General features: G+C 39.6%; 1 protein-coding gene across 10 annotated transcripts in view; it reads right to left on the bottom strand.

The window, feature by feature from the left end:
- Positions 1–18,634, bottom strand: part of Mbs (Myosin binding subunit) — a 582,822-nt gene that overhangs the window by 383,148 nt on the left and 181,040 nt on the right. For all 10 annotated transcript variants that reach the window (XM_070094697.1, XM_070094699.1, XM_070094698.1 and 7 more), the window contains exon 3: positions 725–843. In XM_070094697.1, coding sequence (XP_069950798.1) covers positions 725–843 — 119 coding nt within the window. The remainder of the gene's footprint in view (positions 1–724; positions 844–18,634) is intronic.

Here is an 18,634-nt window from a genome sequence, read left to right as displayed (position 1 = left end):
AAAAAAAAAAATTATTTTAGTGCTGCCAGGAATGTCTGCACTGTTTATTCTGGCCCCTATTTTGAAACTAGCCTTTCTTGAATTTTGCGCAAATTGGCCAGAGGGTTAATTTTGGGGGTCGTGGCAGTGAAAAAGTTATACATGTATATTCAAGAATTACCACATGAAGATGACAGTAGTAAATGCCTTGATATTGTGATAGAAATACTCAAACATTTACACAATCAGTTCTAATAGCCTCATAGCCTGGTTGGAGGTAAGATTTCTGTAGATAGCCTAATCAACCACACTTTTATTATCCATAGACTTACATAGCAATCATAACCTGGCTGATCTAACACAAGAGAATTGATCAGGGGATAGTAGTGCTACAGTCACTGGAAATTACTACATTGCGTGTATATAAAATTGAGACTATGGACACTGATGCGAGGACAGAACAAACTGGAACAACCAGGCTGCTGAAAATGTGAATTAAAATACAAATATTAAGTAGATTCAAGGAAGAGAATAAGCTTGTGCTGGAACATCTGCAATTATCACTTCACCATCATGACCATGGAGTGGTACTCTATTTTCAAATTTACTAAAAATAAATCAACAGTACAGCAAGAGATGCTATCTTTCATACAAACTTATGGAGATGTCTCTAATCATTGCAGTATTCACATACAAAATTTGGTACTGTAATTCATTAAAAGTACTTTTCAAGTGTAGTTCTTACCTTTAGCTTCTATTTCTCTTTGTAATAAACTTTCCATTTCATCTGAATCTGCTATATCAATGGCTAGGTCACCATCATTGTTAACTAAGGAGAGATCAGCTCCCCGATCTATTAGGAACCTGCAACATAAAAAAATCTGATCAGAAAAACAATATCTGCAAGGGTATGTGTGCATTTGTGTATATATACAGTTTATAAATTACCAGTGCAATACGTCTTGCTTATTCATGGTATGAGAGATTCAAACCCACGGCAAACCAGTCTTAAACTTGGCAGGCAAGTACATTAACCACTGTACCAAGCTAGCCTACAAATAAAGTGGTACCTTGACTTACGAATTTAATTCGTTCCATGACCAAGCTTGTAACTCAATTTGCTCGTATATCAAATAAATTTTTCTCACTGAAATTAACTGGAATGTCATTAATCCGTTCCGGTCCCTAAAAAACCCACCCCAGGGGCAGAAGAATTTTTTTTTTTTTATTATCACACTGGCCGATTCCCACCAAGGCAGGGTGGCCCGAAAAAGAAAAACTTTCACCATCATTCACTCCATCACTGTCTTGCTAGAAGGGTGCTTTACACTACAGTTTTTAAACTGCAACATTAACACCCCTCCTTCAGAGTGCAGGCACTGTACTTCCCATCTCCAGGACTCAAGTCCGGCCTGCCGGTTTCCCTGAATCCCTTCATAAATGTTACTTTGCTCACACTCCAACAGCACGTCAAGTATTAAAAACCATTTGTCTCCATTCACTCCTATCAAACACGCTCACGCATGCGTAGTAGGTTGGTAGACAGCAACCACCCAGGGAAGTACTACCGTCCTGCCAGATGACTGTGAAACAAAAACCTGTAACTGTTTTGCATGATGGTAGGATTGCTGGTTTCTTTTTCTGTCTCATAAACACGCTAGATAACAGGGATATCTTGCTACTCCTACTTACACTTTGGTCACACTTCACAGACACGCACATGCATATATATATATACATACATCTAGGTTTTTCTCCTTTTTCTAAATAGCTCTTCTTCTTCTTTATTTCTTCTATTGTCCATGGGGAAGTGGAAAAGAATCTTTCCTCCGTAAGCCATGCGTGTCGTATGAGGCGACTAAAATGCCGGGAGCAATGGGCTAGTAACCCCTTCTCCTGTAGACATTTACTAAAAAAGAGCAGAAGAAAATACTTCAATATAATGCTAATATCAACTCTATGGCTTATCTATCAGAATTTATTTAATATGACATAAAAAACACTAAGTAACATAGAAACATGATATATACTCTAGAATGAACAAAATGGCCATAATATGGCGAGTGTCCAGGACCAGTCCGAGCATATAAAATTATTACCACTCCTTCCTATAATGTGTTCTTTGGTCCTGGGTAAGAGAAAACAGAGTTTTTGAGAAGCTAACTGCACAAGATCACCAGTGCAGTGATATATGAATATCTCGAAAGTAAGTTGTTGACTTATTTCATGAAGCCCACCATTTATTATTCAAGTAAATGCAATAATATTGACAGGAGTCATAAAAAAATTATTGTTCTACAATTGGCTTGTGGAATATTGGAAATACATGTAGTATTCCAGATACAGTAGAACCCCGCCTTACGATATTAATCCATTCCTGAGAGCTCATCGTAAGCCGAAATTATCGTTAGCCGAATTAATTTTTCCCATACAAAATAATGGAAATCAAATTAATCTGTTCCTGACACCCCAAAGTATGAAAAAAAAATTTTTACCACATGAAATATTAATTTTAATACACACAAACTGAAGAAGACATGCACAGTTACTACTCTACTAAGAAAAGAATACATGACACTTACCTTTATTGAAGATCTGGTAATGATTGATGGGATGCCTTATCACACTATGTATGCCACTATGATTCTCATATCTCTCAAACCAACATTTGCTGGCCTTAAATTCACTCACATCACCATTAGTTGCAGGCATTTTTCTAATTAAATCATCATGCAACTTCCTAGCCTTTTCACACATGATCGCTTGAGAGATGCTATCTCCTGCTATCTGTTTTTTACTTATCCACACCAATAACAGTCTCTCAACATCATTTATCACTTGCGATCTCTGTTTCGAAAACAAACTTGCCCCTTTTGCAAGAACAGCCTCCTTGATTGCCGTTTTGTTGGCCAAGATAGTAGCGATGGTTGATTGGGGTTTGGCATACAACCTGGCCAGCTCCGAGACACGCACTCCACTTTCGTACTTAGCAATTATCTCTTTCTTCATTTCCATAGTAATTTTCACCCTTTTTACCAAAGAGTTGGCACTAGAAGCTTTCTTGGGGCCCATGGTGACTTATTTTGCAGTTACAAGCACTAAAAACACTGTGATAATATGAAATGTACCGAATGTATGCTTAGATGCGACCACACTGGCTGGCTTGTAAACACTGGCACCCACGGGGCAGCTGAGGCCACACTTGGGACACGTCCCGGACGAATCATGTAAGGCGAGTTTTTTATCATGAGGCAAGGAAATTTTTTTTATGTTCAAATGCTTCATATGGCGGATTTAACGTAACGCGATGCGTTCACAAGGCAGGGGTCCAATGTATTTTGGAATCTGTGTGGAAGTAAACAGCAAGATATTTTATATGATTACCTCCAGTGAGAACATCGCAGTAGCATTGTTTTATAAGTACCCAGTCCCAAAACCACCTTTCGTTGTGCCTTTTAGGCCAAAGTTCTTGTCGAATGCCATTTTCAGAAAAAAATTTTTTCGCTCATAATTCGGATTTTGGCTCGCAACTCAAAGCAAAATATCGACACCAAGAGACGGCACATAACCCAGAAAACTCATAAGTTGCGGCATTCATAAGTCTAAGTACCACTGTATTTGCCCAACTAGGTTAACAGGTATTTCTACATAAATAAGGAAAATATGCATGGGCCTACAGTAAAAACCTGCATTTGCAATCACAGTGGAGCCCATGTTAACCTTTCTTAGGTGTACAGAAATACACCTAATTGGGTGAATCATCACAGGAGCACAATGAGTACACCAAGGTAATGTACAAGAGTATAGTACTGTATGAACCTACACTTTTATACAAGTATGTAGTATGGCCTTTCAACACTACAGCAAAGGAGAAGTTACAGGCAATGCATATATCATGACTGAAGAGAAGTGTGTGTGGTGTAAAACACTACTCACTCCATCACTGTCTTGCCAGAGGGGTGCAGATACTACAGTTCAAAAACTGCAACATATCTCTACCCCTCTTTCAGATTGCAGGCACTGTACTTTTTACATTCAGAACTCAAGTCTAGCTAAATGGTTTCCCTGAATCCCTTCATAAATATTACATTGCTCACACTACAACAGCTCTAGTGGCCTGGTGGTTAAAGTTCTCACTTCACACGGCAAGGGCCTGGGTTCAATTCCCAACCAGAGTAGAAATACTGGGCGTGTTTCTTTCCACCTGTTGTCTATGTTCCCCATCAGTAAAATGGGTACCTGGGTGTTAGTCAACTGGTGTGGGTTGCATCCTGGGACACTGACCTAATTTGCCCGAAATGTTCAGCATAACAAGGGGCGTTCTATATAATAGCATGTCATTGATGTCAGCTAGGTCAGCTTGTACATGCAGTAATTATTATTTTTTTTTTATTATTACACTGGCCGATTCCCACCAAGGCAGGGTGGCCCGAAAAAGAAAACCTTTCACCATCATTCACTCCATCACTGTCTTGCCAGAAGGGTGCTTTACACTACAGTTTTTAAACTGCAACATTAACACCCCTCCTACAGAGTGCAGGCACTGTACTTCTCATCTCCAGGACTCAAGTCCAGCCTGCCGGTTTCCCTGAACCCCTTCATAAATGTTACTTCGATCACACTCCAACAGCACGTCAAGTATTAAAAACCATTTGTCTCCATTCACTCCTATCAAACACGCTCACGCATGTGATGAATGGTTTGAAAAACCGACAAGTTGAAGATTGAGACACTTATGCAGCATATGGGAATCTTTATTCAGGAAACGTTTCGCCACACAGTGGCTTCATCAGTCCAATACAAAGAGGAAGGCGTAAGGAGAGGAGGAGTATAAGGTAATCAGTCCCTCAGCCTGGAGTCGATGTGTTCAGTCCATCAATCTTGTAGAATGTACAGCATAGGGCCGTAGACGTGGCTTATATACTGTAGTGAGGTGAGGTGAAGCAGGCGGAGGCGGGGTCATAGTGGTACCATCTACTAGTCGAAGTAGGTTTTCGTCCAAAGGTTGAGCAAGTGTTGAAGAATTCTTTGTAACAAGATCCCATGATGCTGCAGTGTCTGACAGTTGTGATGAATGGTTTGAAAAACCGAAGACCTACTTCGACTAGTGGATGGTACCACTATGACCCCGCCTCCGCCTGCTTCACCTCACCTCACTACAGTATATAAGCCACGTCTACGGCCCTATGCTGTACATTCTACAAGATTGATGGACTGAACACATCGACTCCAGGCTGAGGGACTGATTACCTCATACTCCTCCTCTCCTTACGCCTTCCTCTTTGTATTGGACTGATGAAGCCACTGTGTGGTGAAACGTTTCCTGAATAATGATTCCCATATGCTGCGTAAGTGTCTCAACGCTCACGCATGCCTGCTGGAAGTCCAAGCCCCTCGCACACAAAACCTCCTTTACCCCCTCCCTCCAACCTTTCCTAGGCCGACCCCTACCTCGCCTTCCTTCCACTACAGACTGATACACTCTTGAAGTCACTCTGTTTCGCTCCATTCTCTCTACATGTCCGAACCACCTCAACAACTCTTCCTCAGCCCTCTGGACAACAGTTTTGGTAATCCCGCACCTCCTCCTAACTTCCAAACTACGAATTCTCTGCATTATATTCACACCACACATTGCCCTCAGACATGACATCTCCACTGCCTCCAGCCTTCTCCTCGCTGCAACATTCATCACCCATGCTTCACACCCATATAAGAGCGTTGGTAAAACTATACTCTCATACATTCCCCTCTTTGCCTCCAAGGACAAAGTTCTTTGTCTCCACAGACTCCTAAGTGCACCACTCACCCTTTTCCCCTCATCAATTCTATGATTCACCTCATCTTTCATAGACCCATCCGCTGACACGTCCACTCCCAAATATCTGAATACATTCACCTCCTCCATACTCTCTCCCTCCAATCTGATATCCAATCTTGCATCACCTAATCTTTTTGTTATCCTCATAACCTTACTCTTTCCTGTATTCACTTTTAATTTTCTTATTTTGCACACCCTACTAAATTCATCCACCAATCTCTGCAACTTCTCTTCAGAATCTCCCAAGAGCAGTGTCATCAGCAAAGAGCAACTGTGACAACTCCCACTTTATGTGTGATTCTTTATCTTTTAACTCCACGCCTTTTGCCAAGACCCTCGCATTTACTTCTCTTACAACCCCATCTATAAATATATTAAACAACCACGGTGACATCACACATCCTTGTCTAAGGCCTACTTTTACTGGGAAATAATTTCCCTCTTTCCTACATACTCTAACTTGAGCCTCACTATCCTCGTAAAAACTCTTCACTGCTTTCAGTAACCTACCTCCTACACCATACACCTGCAACATCTGCCACATTGCCCCCCTATCCACCCTGTCATACGCCTTTTCCAAATCCATAAATGCCACAAAGACCTCTTTAGCCTTATCTAAATACTGTTCACTTATATGTTTCACTGTAAACACCTGGTCCACACACCCCCTACCTTTCCTAAAGCCTCCTTGTTCATCTGCTATCCTATTCTCCGTCTTACTCTTAATTCTTTCAATAATAACTCTACCATACACTTTACCAGGTATATTATTATGTCAAGTAATAAAGACCATTTCCCTCCACTTGCTCCTATCTAACACATTCATGCACACTTGCTGGAAGCTTAAGCCCCCCTCACTCACAAAACTTCTTATTCCCTCTCTCCAACCTCTCCTAAGACGACCCTTACACCACTATCCTTCCACTACAGATTTATACACCCTCAAAATAATATTTTGTTCCATCCTCTCTAAATGACAAAACCATCTCAAAATTCTCTCTTCAGCACTCTGAATAATACTTTGACACACCGCTTCCTAATTTCCAAACTATGAATTCTCTGCATAACATTTACATCACACATTGCCCTCAGACATGACATCTCCATTCCCTCCAGCCTCCTCCTTGCTGCACATACTGTACATATACAGTGGACCCCCGCCTAACGATCAGCTCCCAACTCGACCAGTTATGTAAGTGTATTTTTGTAAGTGCTTTTGTACGTGTATTTTTGGGGGTCTGAAACGGACTAATCTAATTCACAATATTCCTTATGGGAACAAATTCGGTCTGTAACAGCACCTGAACGGACTTCTGGAATGAAACAATATCGTTAGTCGGGGGTCCACTGTATATGCAAAGCTACCAAGGAGGGGGGAGATAAATGATAGCTCAAGGCCTTTCATTTAGTAATTAACATTATCCAGAGCTTGCAATGTTGTGTGCAACAAAAAAGGCCTAGAGATATCATTTATCTCCCCCTCCCCATGGTTGTTTTGCATCTTGTATCACTTGTTGATGATATCTGCATTATATATACAGTAAGGCCCCGCTTTACGGCGTTCCGCTAATACGGCAATGTCAAATTATGACCAAAATTTGCTATACGGCAAGCGGTCTTTTAAATACGGTGCCCCCACCCGGTTTGTTTACATTTTCCGTGACCACATCTATTATGTCAGGAAACTTTCCAAAATTTAAAGTGTTTTAAAGTTACTGCATATTTTATATGCACTCTGATAATTATACTTATGTGTACCTGTACCTAAATATACTTACACACTGTGCTGGTGTGCAAGTACACATTAAAATCGCTAAGTCTCTCTCTACTCATGACGCCAATACTACGTAATAATAATCACTCTTGGGCACACTAAATGTCTTATTTTACATCAATATAGGCATTTTCATTAATCTACCTATGATATTTTCCTCAAAATTACATATGAAACCCATTACATAGCATATAAACATGACATATACACTCAGAATAAAAATTGATGTAAATATGAGATTTGTTTACAAAGCAGCTGTGTAGGTGGTGCCGGAAGAATTACGTTTTCTCTAGTCAAACACTGGGGGGGTAACTGTAGAAAAATATTCTTTTTGTATGCCTTTACTCTATGTATAGCAATTCACGACCCTTGTGGGTTTAGTGCTTTTTATAATAAATAATAATAATAATAATTATTATTATTAATAATATTAATGATAATAATATTAATAGTTAATAATAATAATAATATTATTATTATTATTAATATTATTATCTTCATTCACTCTAAAAATGGTGTGTTGCTGTTTGTTTATTCTGAACTAACTTGTACACAATGTAAGAGTATTTGTATTGTGAGGTAATTATTATTAAAATAAAAAAATATTGAGGTAAATGTTTTACAAACTCTTACAAATGGACGTGAATGAACTAAAAGTAGACACATATTAATACGCATTTATTTTGCCTGACCAAGTGATCGTCCACTACCTGTTCAGTTTGTGTTCTTACATTGTCTTAACTCTGTATCTCGTTCTCTCTCTCGTTTACTCTTTCATTAACTAGTTGGCTCTCATTGACGATGGCGTCTAAGGTTAGCTGTAATAAAAAGAGAAGTCGTAAGCCTCTTGATTTAAGTGCCAAGTTAGAGGATGATGGTGTGCCATTCTGATTTTATTCAATAAACACCCTGCCACTCACCTCTCACATATTAATATTAATATTTTAAGGTAAGTAATAAGTGTACTCTGTGTGTATCTTACCTTTTATTGTGTTTTTAATGCCTATTTCTATTGCTAACTTAATATAAGTTAGTGTAAACTTGTTGTCTGGCATTTATTGCATATTTTATATGCTCTGATAATAATACTTGTGGAGCCGGGTGGAGGGACAACATTACGTTTTCTCTGCTCAGCCATCAGAGAAAACGTGTATGAATCTTTTGTTTACAATTTTTGGCATGAATTATTCATTACTTCTACCTTCGTTTATGATGGCATCTAAAGGTAGTTGTTAGAAATGATTAAATTCAGTGAACAAGGCATGTCAGTGTTAACCCTTTGAGGGTTTTCGTCGTACTAGTACGTCTTACGCGTAGGGGTTTTTGACGTACTAGTACTCATAAATTCTAGCAACCTCAAATCTAGTGGGAGAAAGCTGGTAGGCCTTCATATGAAAGAATGGGTCTATGTGGTCAGTGTGCACAGTCTAAAAAAAATCCTGCAGCACACAGTGCATAATGAGAAAAAAAAAACTTTTTCCATTTTTTTTTAATAAATCAGCGACTTTGCAGTGTATTTTCGTATGGTATTTATTGTTGTATTCTAGTTTTCTTGGTCTCATTTTATAGAATGGAAGACATATTACTGAAATTGAGACGATTTTGACTGATTTTACAATGAAAGGTGCCTTGAAATTGAGCTCAAAGTAGCAGAAATGTTCGATTTTTACCAAACTTCAAAAGTAAACAAATCGTGCCAAGCATGCAATACACGTCAACTGGTGAGTCTAATATTCTTTCACAAGTGCACCAATAATATTTATACCATTTTTTACACTAATGCAGTAGTCTGCATAACAGTAAATCTTATATTTTTTGTGAGAATAAAAATTCAAAGTGGAAAGCAAAAGAATACAAGAGGGGCCTTGAGATGTGACTAATGACTAGAGGAAATGTCATTTTAGTGCCAGGAATGTCTTTCTTGTTTATTCTGGACCCTATTCCGAAATTGGCATCTTTTGAAATTTGTGTGAAATTGGCAAAATTGCTAAATTCTGACCACTGTACTGGATAGTTGAATTTATAAATGGGTGGTTTCTTGCACCCATTCGATAGAAAAAATGGAGTTCTAGCGAAATATTCATGTTTTTTGTCGACTAGTACAGTGAAATTGGCCGAAAATGGGGCTCAAAGGCAAAATAGTAAACATCGCCGAGACCGCTAACTTTGCGAGAGCATAATTCCGTAAGTTTTCTATCAAATTTCAAACTTTTGGTGTCGTTATGATCGGGAAAAGATTCTCTATCTTTTCATAAGAGAAAATAATTTTTTTTTTTTTTTAAATTTGGCCGACCCTGAGAACGAGTTTCGGAGAGGGCCTGTCGACCCTCAAAGGGTTAATATGGCTCTGGGCCACAGTGTAGGTAGCCAGTAGGTGTAGCCCAGGCTACACCTACCGGCTACCTACACTAACTTTATACAAATAAATACTACTCACCTCTCTTCCTATATTAAGACAACACATATTTTAAGGTAAATAATGAGTGTACTGTATGTGCATTTTACCTCTCTGAGATGTTTTAAATATTGTATATTAAGTATGAGACGGGGAGCCAGGGCTACCTACACCTGGGCTACCTGCACCTGACTTCCTACAAATAAGTATTACTCACCTCTCTCCCTACATTAAGATTACAAATACTTTAAGATAAGTAATGAATTTACTGTGACTGTATTTTACTTTGTATGTTTTTAATGCCTAGTTCTATTATTAACTTAATATAATATAATGTAAACTTGTTGTCTGGCATTTATATGCACTTGTAAATGGAAAAAAATGGAGTTCTGCCTTCCGGCGAAGTCTGCTTTCCGGTGACAACCTGGAACCTAACCCACCGTATAAGTGGGGCCCTACTGTGTATGTGTATATGTGTATATATATACAGTGGACCCACGCATAACGATATTAATCCGTTCCTGAGAGCTCATTGTAATGCGAAATTATCGTTATGCGAATGAATTTTCCCCATAAGAAATAATGGAAATCAAATCAATCCGTGCAAGACACCCCAAAGTATGAAAAAAAAAAATTTTACCACATGAAATATTAATTTTAATACACACAAACTGAAAAAGGCATGCACAATTACATGACACTTACCTTTATTGAAGATCTGGTGATGATTGATGGGATGGGAGGAGGAGAGAGTCTTAGTGTTTAGAAGGGGAATCCCCTTTCATTAAGACTTGAGGTGTCAAGTCCTTTTCTGGGGTTACTTCCCTTCTTCTTTTAATGCCACTAGGACCAGCTTCAGAGTCACTGGACTTCTATCGCACAACATATCTGTCCATAGTGGCCTGTACCTCTCGTTCTTTTATGACTTCCCTAAAGTGTTTCACAACATTGTCAGTGTAATAGTCACCAGCATGGCTTGCAATAGCTGTGTGAGGGTGATTTTCATCCATAAAGGTTTGCACTTTCAGCCACATTGCACAGATTTCCTTAATCTTTGTAGTAGGCAACTTCTTCAATTTCTCTCTCCCCTCCTCCGAACCAAGTTTCCTCAGGTCTGGCCTCTTGCTGTTGAAGTTGATCTAGCAGCTCATCAGTGGTTAGTTCTTCATTGTCCTCCTCCACCAACTCTTCCACATCATCCCCACTAACCTCCAACCCCAAGGACTTTCCCAATGCCACAATGGATTCCTCAACTGGCATACTCCTCTCAGGGTTAGCCTGAAACCCTTCAAAATCCCTTTGGTCTACACATTCTGGCCACAGTTTCTTCCAAGCAGAGTTCAAGGTCCTCTTAGTCACTCCCTCCCAAGCCTTACCTATAAGGTTTACACAATTGAGGATATTAAAGTGCTCTCTCCAAAACTCTCTTAGTCAGTTGAGTTTCTGAGGTCACTACAAAGCACCTTTCAAACAGAGCTTTTGTGTACAGTTTTTTGAAGTTTGCAATAGCCTGCTGGTCCATGGGCTGCAGGAGAGGAGTGGTATCAGGAGGCAAAAACTTCACCTTAATGAAGCTCATGTCCCCATAAAGTCACTCTGCCACGTCTGTAGGATGACCAGGGGCATTGTCTAACACCAGGAGGCACTTAAGGTCTAATTTCTTTTCAGTTAGGTAATCTTTCACATTGGGGGCAAATGCATGGTGTAACCAGTCATAGAAAAAGTCCCTAGTGACCCATGCCTTACTGTTTGCCCTCCCCAGAACACACAAATTAGCCTTGAAGATATTCTTTTGCCTGAACGCTCTGGGAGTTTCTGAGTGATACACTAATAAAGGCTTCACTTTGCAATCACCACTAGCATTGGAACACATCAACAGTGTAAGCCTGTCTTTCATAGGCTTATGTCCTGGGAGTGCCTTTTCCTCCTGAGTAATGTAGGTCCTGCTTGGCATTTTCTTCCAAAACAGGCCTGTTTCATCACAATTAAACACTTGTTCAGGTTTCAGTAAAATATCTGGGAATCCCCTTTGACCCATGCATGTCAGGAGAATTGTTAGGGAACAGTGTAGTAAAGAAAGCAAATGCCAAACTGAAGTTCCTGTATAGACAAGCACAGTGTCTACCTACTGTGGCTAGCAGGACCCTATGTCTAGCCCTTATACAATGCCATATGGATTACGCTTGCTCTTCATGGTACTCTGCCTTGACAAAAAAACTGAAAGATAGACTGCAAATCACCCAGAACAAAATCTTAAGATTCATCCTGGGGCTGGGACCAAGAGAACATGTAGGCCAGGATGAATTACAGCAGTTCGATATGCTGAATGTTGAAGACAGAGTAAAACAACTGAAGCTACATCATGTTTATAAAATTGCTCACAAACAGTGTCCAGAATATCTTGCTGTCAATTTTGTCAAGGCTAGGAACCACAGCAATCATAGTACTAGGGGGAGAGAGCACAACTTTGTAGTACCCACAGTCATTGGCCAGGCTTCAAACACCTTTTATTGTACAACAATAAAGGAATGGAACAGACTACCCGCACATGTCAAAGCCAGTCATAGCATGAACCAGTTCAAGAAGAGTGCCAAAAGGTGTCTGATGAATGTAGCTACAGAAAGGGAGGGGAATGATTTTCTATTTTTTAGCTAACATACGTGTAAATTTTACCTTATTCCTAGTAATGACCCTCGTATTGTAGACAGTCTTAATGACCCTCGTGTAGTAGATAGTCTTTTTAGTATGATAATAAGATGTTATCTTCATTGTAGAATAATAAGAAATTTTTTTTTTTATTATTATCACACTGGCCGATTCCCACCAAGGCAGGGTGGCCCGAAAAAGAAAAACTTTCACCATCATTCACTCCATCACTGTCTTGCCAGAAGGGTGCTTTACACTACAGTTTTTAAACTGCAACATTAACACCCCTCCTTCAGAGTGCAGGCACTGTACTTCCCATCTCCAGGACTCAAGTCCGGCCTACCGGTTTCCCTGAATCCCTTCATAAATGTTACTTTGCTCACACTCCAACAGCACGTCAAGTATTAAAAACCATTTGTCTCCATTCACTCCTATCAAACACGCTCACGCATGCCTGCTGGAAGTCCAAGCCCCTCGCACACAAAACCTCCTTTACCCCCTCCCTCCAACCCTTCCTAGGCCGACCCCTACCCTGCCTTCCTTCCACTACAGACTGATACACTCTTGAAGTCATTCTGTTTCGCTCCATTCTCTCTACATGTCCGAACCACCTCAACAACCCTTCCTCAGCCCTCTGGACAACAGTTTTGGTAATCCCGCACCTCCTCCTAACTTCCAAACTACGAATTCTCTGCATTATATTCACACCACACATTGCCCTCAGACATGACATCTCCACTGCCTCCAGCCTTCTCCTCGCTGCAACATTCATCACCCACGCTTCACACCCATATAAGAGTGTTGGTAAAACTATACTCTCATACATTCCCCTCTTTGCCTCCAAGGACAAAGTTCTTTGTCTCCACAGACTCCTAAGTGCACCACTCACTCTTTTTCCCTCATCAATTCTATGATTCACCTCATCTTTCATAGACCCATCTGCTGACACGTCCACTCCCAAATATCTGAATACGTTCACCTCCTCCATACTCTCTCCCTCCAATCTGATATTCAATCTTTCATCACCTAATCTTTTTGTTATCCTCATAACCTTACTCTTTCCTGTATTCACCTTTAATTTTCTTCTTTTGCACACCCTACCAAATTCATCCACCAATCTCTGCAGCTTCTCTTCAGAATCTCCCAAGAGCACAGTGTCATCAGCAAAGAGCAGCTGTGACAACTCCCACTTTGTGTGTGATTCTTTATCTTTTAACTCCACGCCTCTTGCCAAGACCCTCGCAATTACTTCTCTTACAACCCCATCTATAAATATATTAAACAACCACGGTGACATCACACATCCTTGTCTAAGGCCTACTTTTACTGGGAAAAAATTTCCCTCTTTCCTACATACTCTAACTTGAGCCTCACTATCCTCGTAAAAACTCTTCACTGCTTTCAGTAACCTACCTCCTACACCATACACTTGCAACATCTGCCACATTGCCCCCCTATCCACCCTGTCATACGCCTTTTCCAAATCCATAAATGCCACAAAGACCTCTTTAGCCTTATCTAAATACTGTTCACTTATATGTTTCACTGTAAACACCTGGTCCACACACCTTTTTATTATAATAATAAGGTAAAAGGACCCCAATGGAATTAAGTCACTCTGTCTGACTTTTTTGGGTTATCCTAGGTTCTCTACACATATGCTGCTATGTATGATAATTCTATGTAACTGTATTTGTGTATACCTGAATAAACTTACTTACTTACTTACACTGTCTATGTACTCCTTGAATTCCTGCACATATTTTCCAGCTGCTTTGTGGTCCAAACTGGCAGCCTCACCATGCCTTATCACACTATGTATGCCACTACGCTTCTTAAATCTCTCAAACCAACCTTTGCTGGCCTTAAATTCACTCACATCATCACTAGTTGCAGGCATTTTTTTAATTAAATCCTGATGCAACTTCCTAGCCTTTTCACTTATGATCACTTGAGAGATGCTATCTCCTGCTATCTGTTTTTCATTTATCCATACCAATAAGAGTCTCTCAACATCTTCCATCACTTGCGATCTCTGTTTCGAAAACACAGTTGAACCTTTGGCAAGAACAGCTTCCTTGATTGCAGTTCTGTTGCCCACAATAGTAGCGATGGTTGATTGGAGTTTATTATACAACCTGGCCAGCTCGGAGACACGCACTCCACTTTCATACTTAGCAATGATCTCTTTCTTCATCTCTATAGTAATTCTCACCCTTATTGCTGAAGGGTTGGCACTAGAAGCTTTCTTGGGGCCAATGGTCACTTATTTTGCAGATAAAATCACCAAAAACACTGTAATAATATGAAATGTTCCGATTGTATGCTTCTTGGATGTTACCGCGGAGGCTGGCTGGTAAACAATGCCACCGGCGGAACATGCGAGGCTGGCTTAGGCCGCACATTAGACGCGTGTCGGACGAACAGCGTTGAGCAGGTTTTTTAGCGGTATGCGAGGCAAAATCTTAGCGATAAAATGTATCGGTATGCGGATTTAACGTTATGTAAGGCCAACGGTATGCGGGGGTCCACTGTGTGTGTATATATATATATATATATATATATATATACACGTATGTACACACACACACACACACACACACACACACACACACACACGTGGAGTTAAAAGATAAAGAATCACACACAAAGTGGGAGTTGTCACAGCTGCCCTTTGCTGATGACACTGTGCTCTTGGGAGATTCTGAAGAGAAGTTGCAGAGATTGGTGGATGAATTTGGTAGGGTGTGCAAAAGAAGAAAATTAAAGGTGAATACAGGAAAGAGTAAGGTTATGAGGATAACAAAAAGATTAGGTGATGAAAGATTGAATATCAGATTGGAAGGAGAGAGTATGGAGGAGGTGAACGTATTCAGATATTTGGGAGTGGACGTGTCAGCGGATGGGTCTATGAAAGATGAGGTGAATCATAGAATTGATGAGGGAAAAAGAGTGAGTGGTGCACTTAGGAGTCTGTGGAGACAAAGAACTTTGTCCTTGGAGGCAAAGAGGGGAATGTATGAGAGTATAGTTTTACCAACGCTCTTATATGGGTGTGAAGCGTGGGTGATGAATGTTGCAGCGAGGAGAAGGCTGGAGGCAGTGGAGATGTCATGTCTGAGGGCAATGTGTGGTGTGAATATAATGCAGAGAATTCGTAGTTTGGAAGTTAGGAGGAGGTGCGGGAGTACCAAAACTGTTGCCCAGAGGGCTGAGGAAGGGTTGTTGAGGTGGTTCGGACATGTAGAGAGAATGGAGCGAAACAGAATGACTTCAAGAGTGTATCAGTCTGTAGTGGAAGGAAGGCGGGGTAGGGGTCGGCCTAGGAAGGGTTGGAGGGAGGGGGTAAAGGAGGTTTTGTGTGCGAGGGGCTTGGACTTCCAGCAGGCATGCGTGAGCGTGTTTGATAGGAGTGAATGGAGACAAATGGTTTTTAATACTTGACGTGCTGTTGGAGTGTGAGCAAAGTAACATTTATGAAGGGATTCAGGGAAACCGGCAGGCCGGACTTGAGTCCTGGAGATGGGAAGTACAGTGCCTGCACTCTGAAGGAGGGGTGTTAATGTTGCAGTTTAAAAACTGTAGTGTAAAGCACCCTTCTGGCAAGACAGTGATGGAGTGAATGATGGTGAAAGTTTTTCTTTTTCGGGCCACCCTGCCTTGGTGGGAATCGGCCGGTGTGATAATAAAAAAAATAAAATATATAGATATATATCTATATATATAGAGATATATATATATCTATATATATATATATATATATATATATATATATATATATATATATATATACATACATACATACCATACACATACATACCATACACATACATACCATACACATACATACCATACACATATATACCATACACATATATACCATACACATATATACCATACACATATATACCATACACATACATACCATACATACACATACATACCATACATACACATACATACCATACATACACATACATACCATACATACACATATACATATACATACCATACACATACATACCATACATACATACCATACATACATACCATACATACATACCATACATATACATACATATGCATACATACATATACATACATATACATACATATACATACATATACATACATATACATACACATATACATACATACATACATACATACATATACATACACACAGTGGAACCTCCACTCACGAGTTTAAACCATTCCGTGACCTTGCTTGCATCTGGATTTGCTCTCTGCAGAGTCAATTTTCCTCAACTGAATTAATTAAAGAGCATTAATTAAAGAGCATTGTTCCGTTGTCAACGGAACAATGCTCTTCTCCAGACTGAGGGACTGACCACCTCAAAACTTTAAGGGTGATGGACTGATTACATCGTCTTCAAGTATCTTCTGCTTCTATCAACTTTTCTGTACTCGACTGAAGAAGCTTACTGTGTAGGCGAAACGTTTCAAAATAAAGATACCTAACTGTTGCATATGTGTCTTACCTAACAATCTGTCGGTATTTTATACCATTTTAATGTTCACAGTGGAACCTCTACTTGTGAGTACTTCCACGTGCGAGTTTTTCCAAATACGAGCAAGCGATCAGTCAATTTTTTGCTGGAAAGATGCTTCTTAATGTACACCAAAAATGAAAGAAATCAGACCATATGTAATGGAGTTCACTTCTCAGCAATTAGCCTCCCCTTAGCAGTATTTTCGTATAGTTTTTATGGTTGTAGTCTTATTTTTTTTGGTCTCATTTGATAGAATGGAAGATATATTACAGAAATAGATATGATTTTGATTGGTTTCACGGCAAAAAGTACCTTGAAATTGAGCTCAAAGTAGGAGAAATGTTTGATTCTTTGGCGATGTTAAGATTAAACAAGCAACATCACTGTCCATTCGAATTTGCAGTCGTGAATGGGTTGATATTATTTATACAATTATTACCATAATGCAGTAGTCTGCATAACAGTAAATCTTCCATTTTTTGTGTGTGAATAAAAATTGCAAATTAGTTATATTGTAATAATAATAATAATAATAATAATAATAATAATAATAATAATAATAATAATATGCATAATAATACAGTGGAACCTCCAGTAATGAGTTTAATCCGTTCCGTGACCTTGCTCTTGTGTGGATTTGCTTGCTTGCAAAGTCAATTTTCCTCATTTAAATTAACTGAATTGGAATTAATTCGTTCCAGTGGAATTCGAGGCACCATAAAATACTTCAATAATTTCACTAATAACAACTCTACGGCTTGTTTATCTATCACAATTCATCTAATGTGACACAATAAACAATATTAATAACATAGACATATGATATATACACCAGAATGAACGAAATATTATGAATGTAAGTACAGTGGACCCCCGCCTTACGATATTAAACCGTTTCTGAGAGCTCATCGTAAGCCAAAATTATCGTTAGCCAAATTAATTTTCCCCATAAGAAATAATGGAAATCAAATTAATCCGTTCCTGACACCCAGAAGTATGCAAAAAAAAAATTTTTACCATATGAAATATTAATTTTAATGCACACAAACTGAAGAAGACATGCACAATTACTACTCTACTAAGAATAGAATACATGACACTTACCTTTATTGAAGATCTGGTGATGATTGATGGGATGGGAGGAGGGGAGAGTGTGGAAGTTATTGTTTAGAAGGGGAATCCCCTTCCATTAGGACTTGAGGTAGCAAGTCCTTTTCTGGGGTTACTTCCCTTCTTCTTTTAATGCCACTAGGACCAGCTTGAGAGTCACTGGACCTCTGCCGCACAACAAATCTGTCCATAGAGCTCTGTACCTCCCGTTCCTTTAAGACTTTCCTAAAATGGGCCATAACACTGTCACTGTACAGGTTGCCAACACGGCTTGCAGTAGCTTTGTCAGGGTGATTTTCATCCGTAAAGGTTTGCAGTTCAACCCACTTTGCACACATTTCCTTAATCTCTTTTTTCAATTCCATACTAATTCTCGCCTTTTTACCACAGGGATG

Source organism: Cherax quadricarinatus, chromosome 47 (assembly GCF_038502225.1).
Source record: "Cherax quadricarinatus isolate ZL_2023a chromosome 47, ASM3850222v1, whole genome shotgun sequence".
Classification (NCBI taxonomy): Eukaryota; Metazoa; Arthropoda; class Malacostraca; order Decapoda; family Parastacidae; genus Cherax; species Cherax quadricarinatus.
This window is presented reverse-complemented; position numbering and strand designations above follow the sequence as displayed.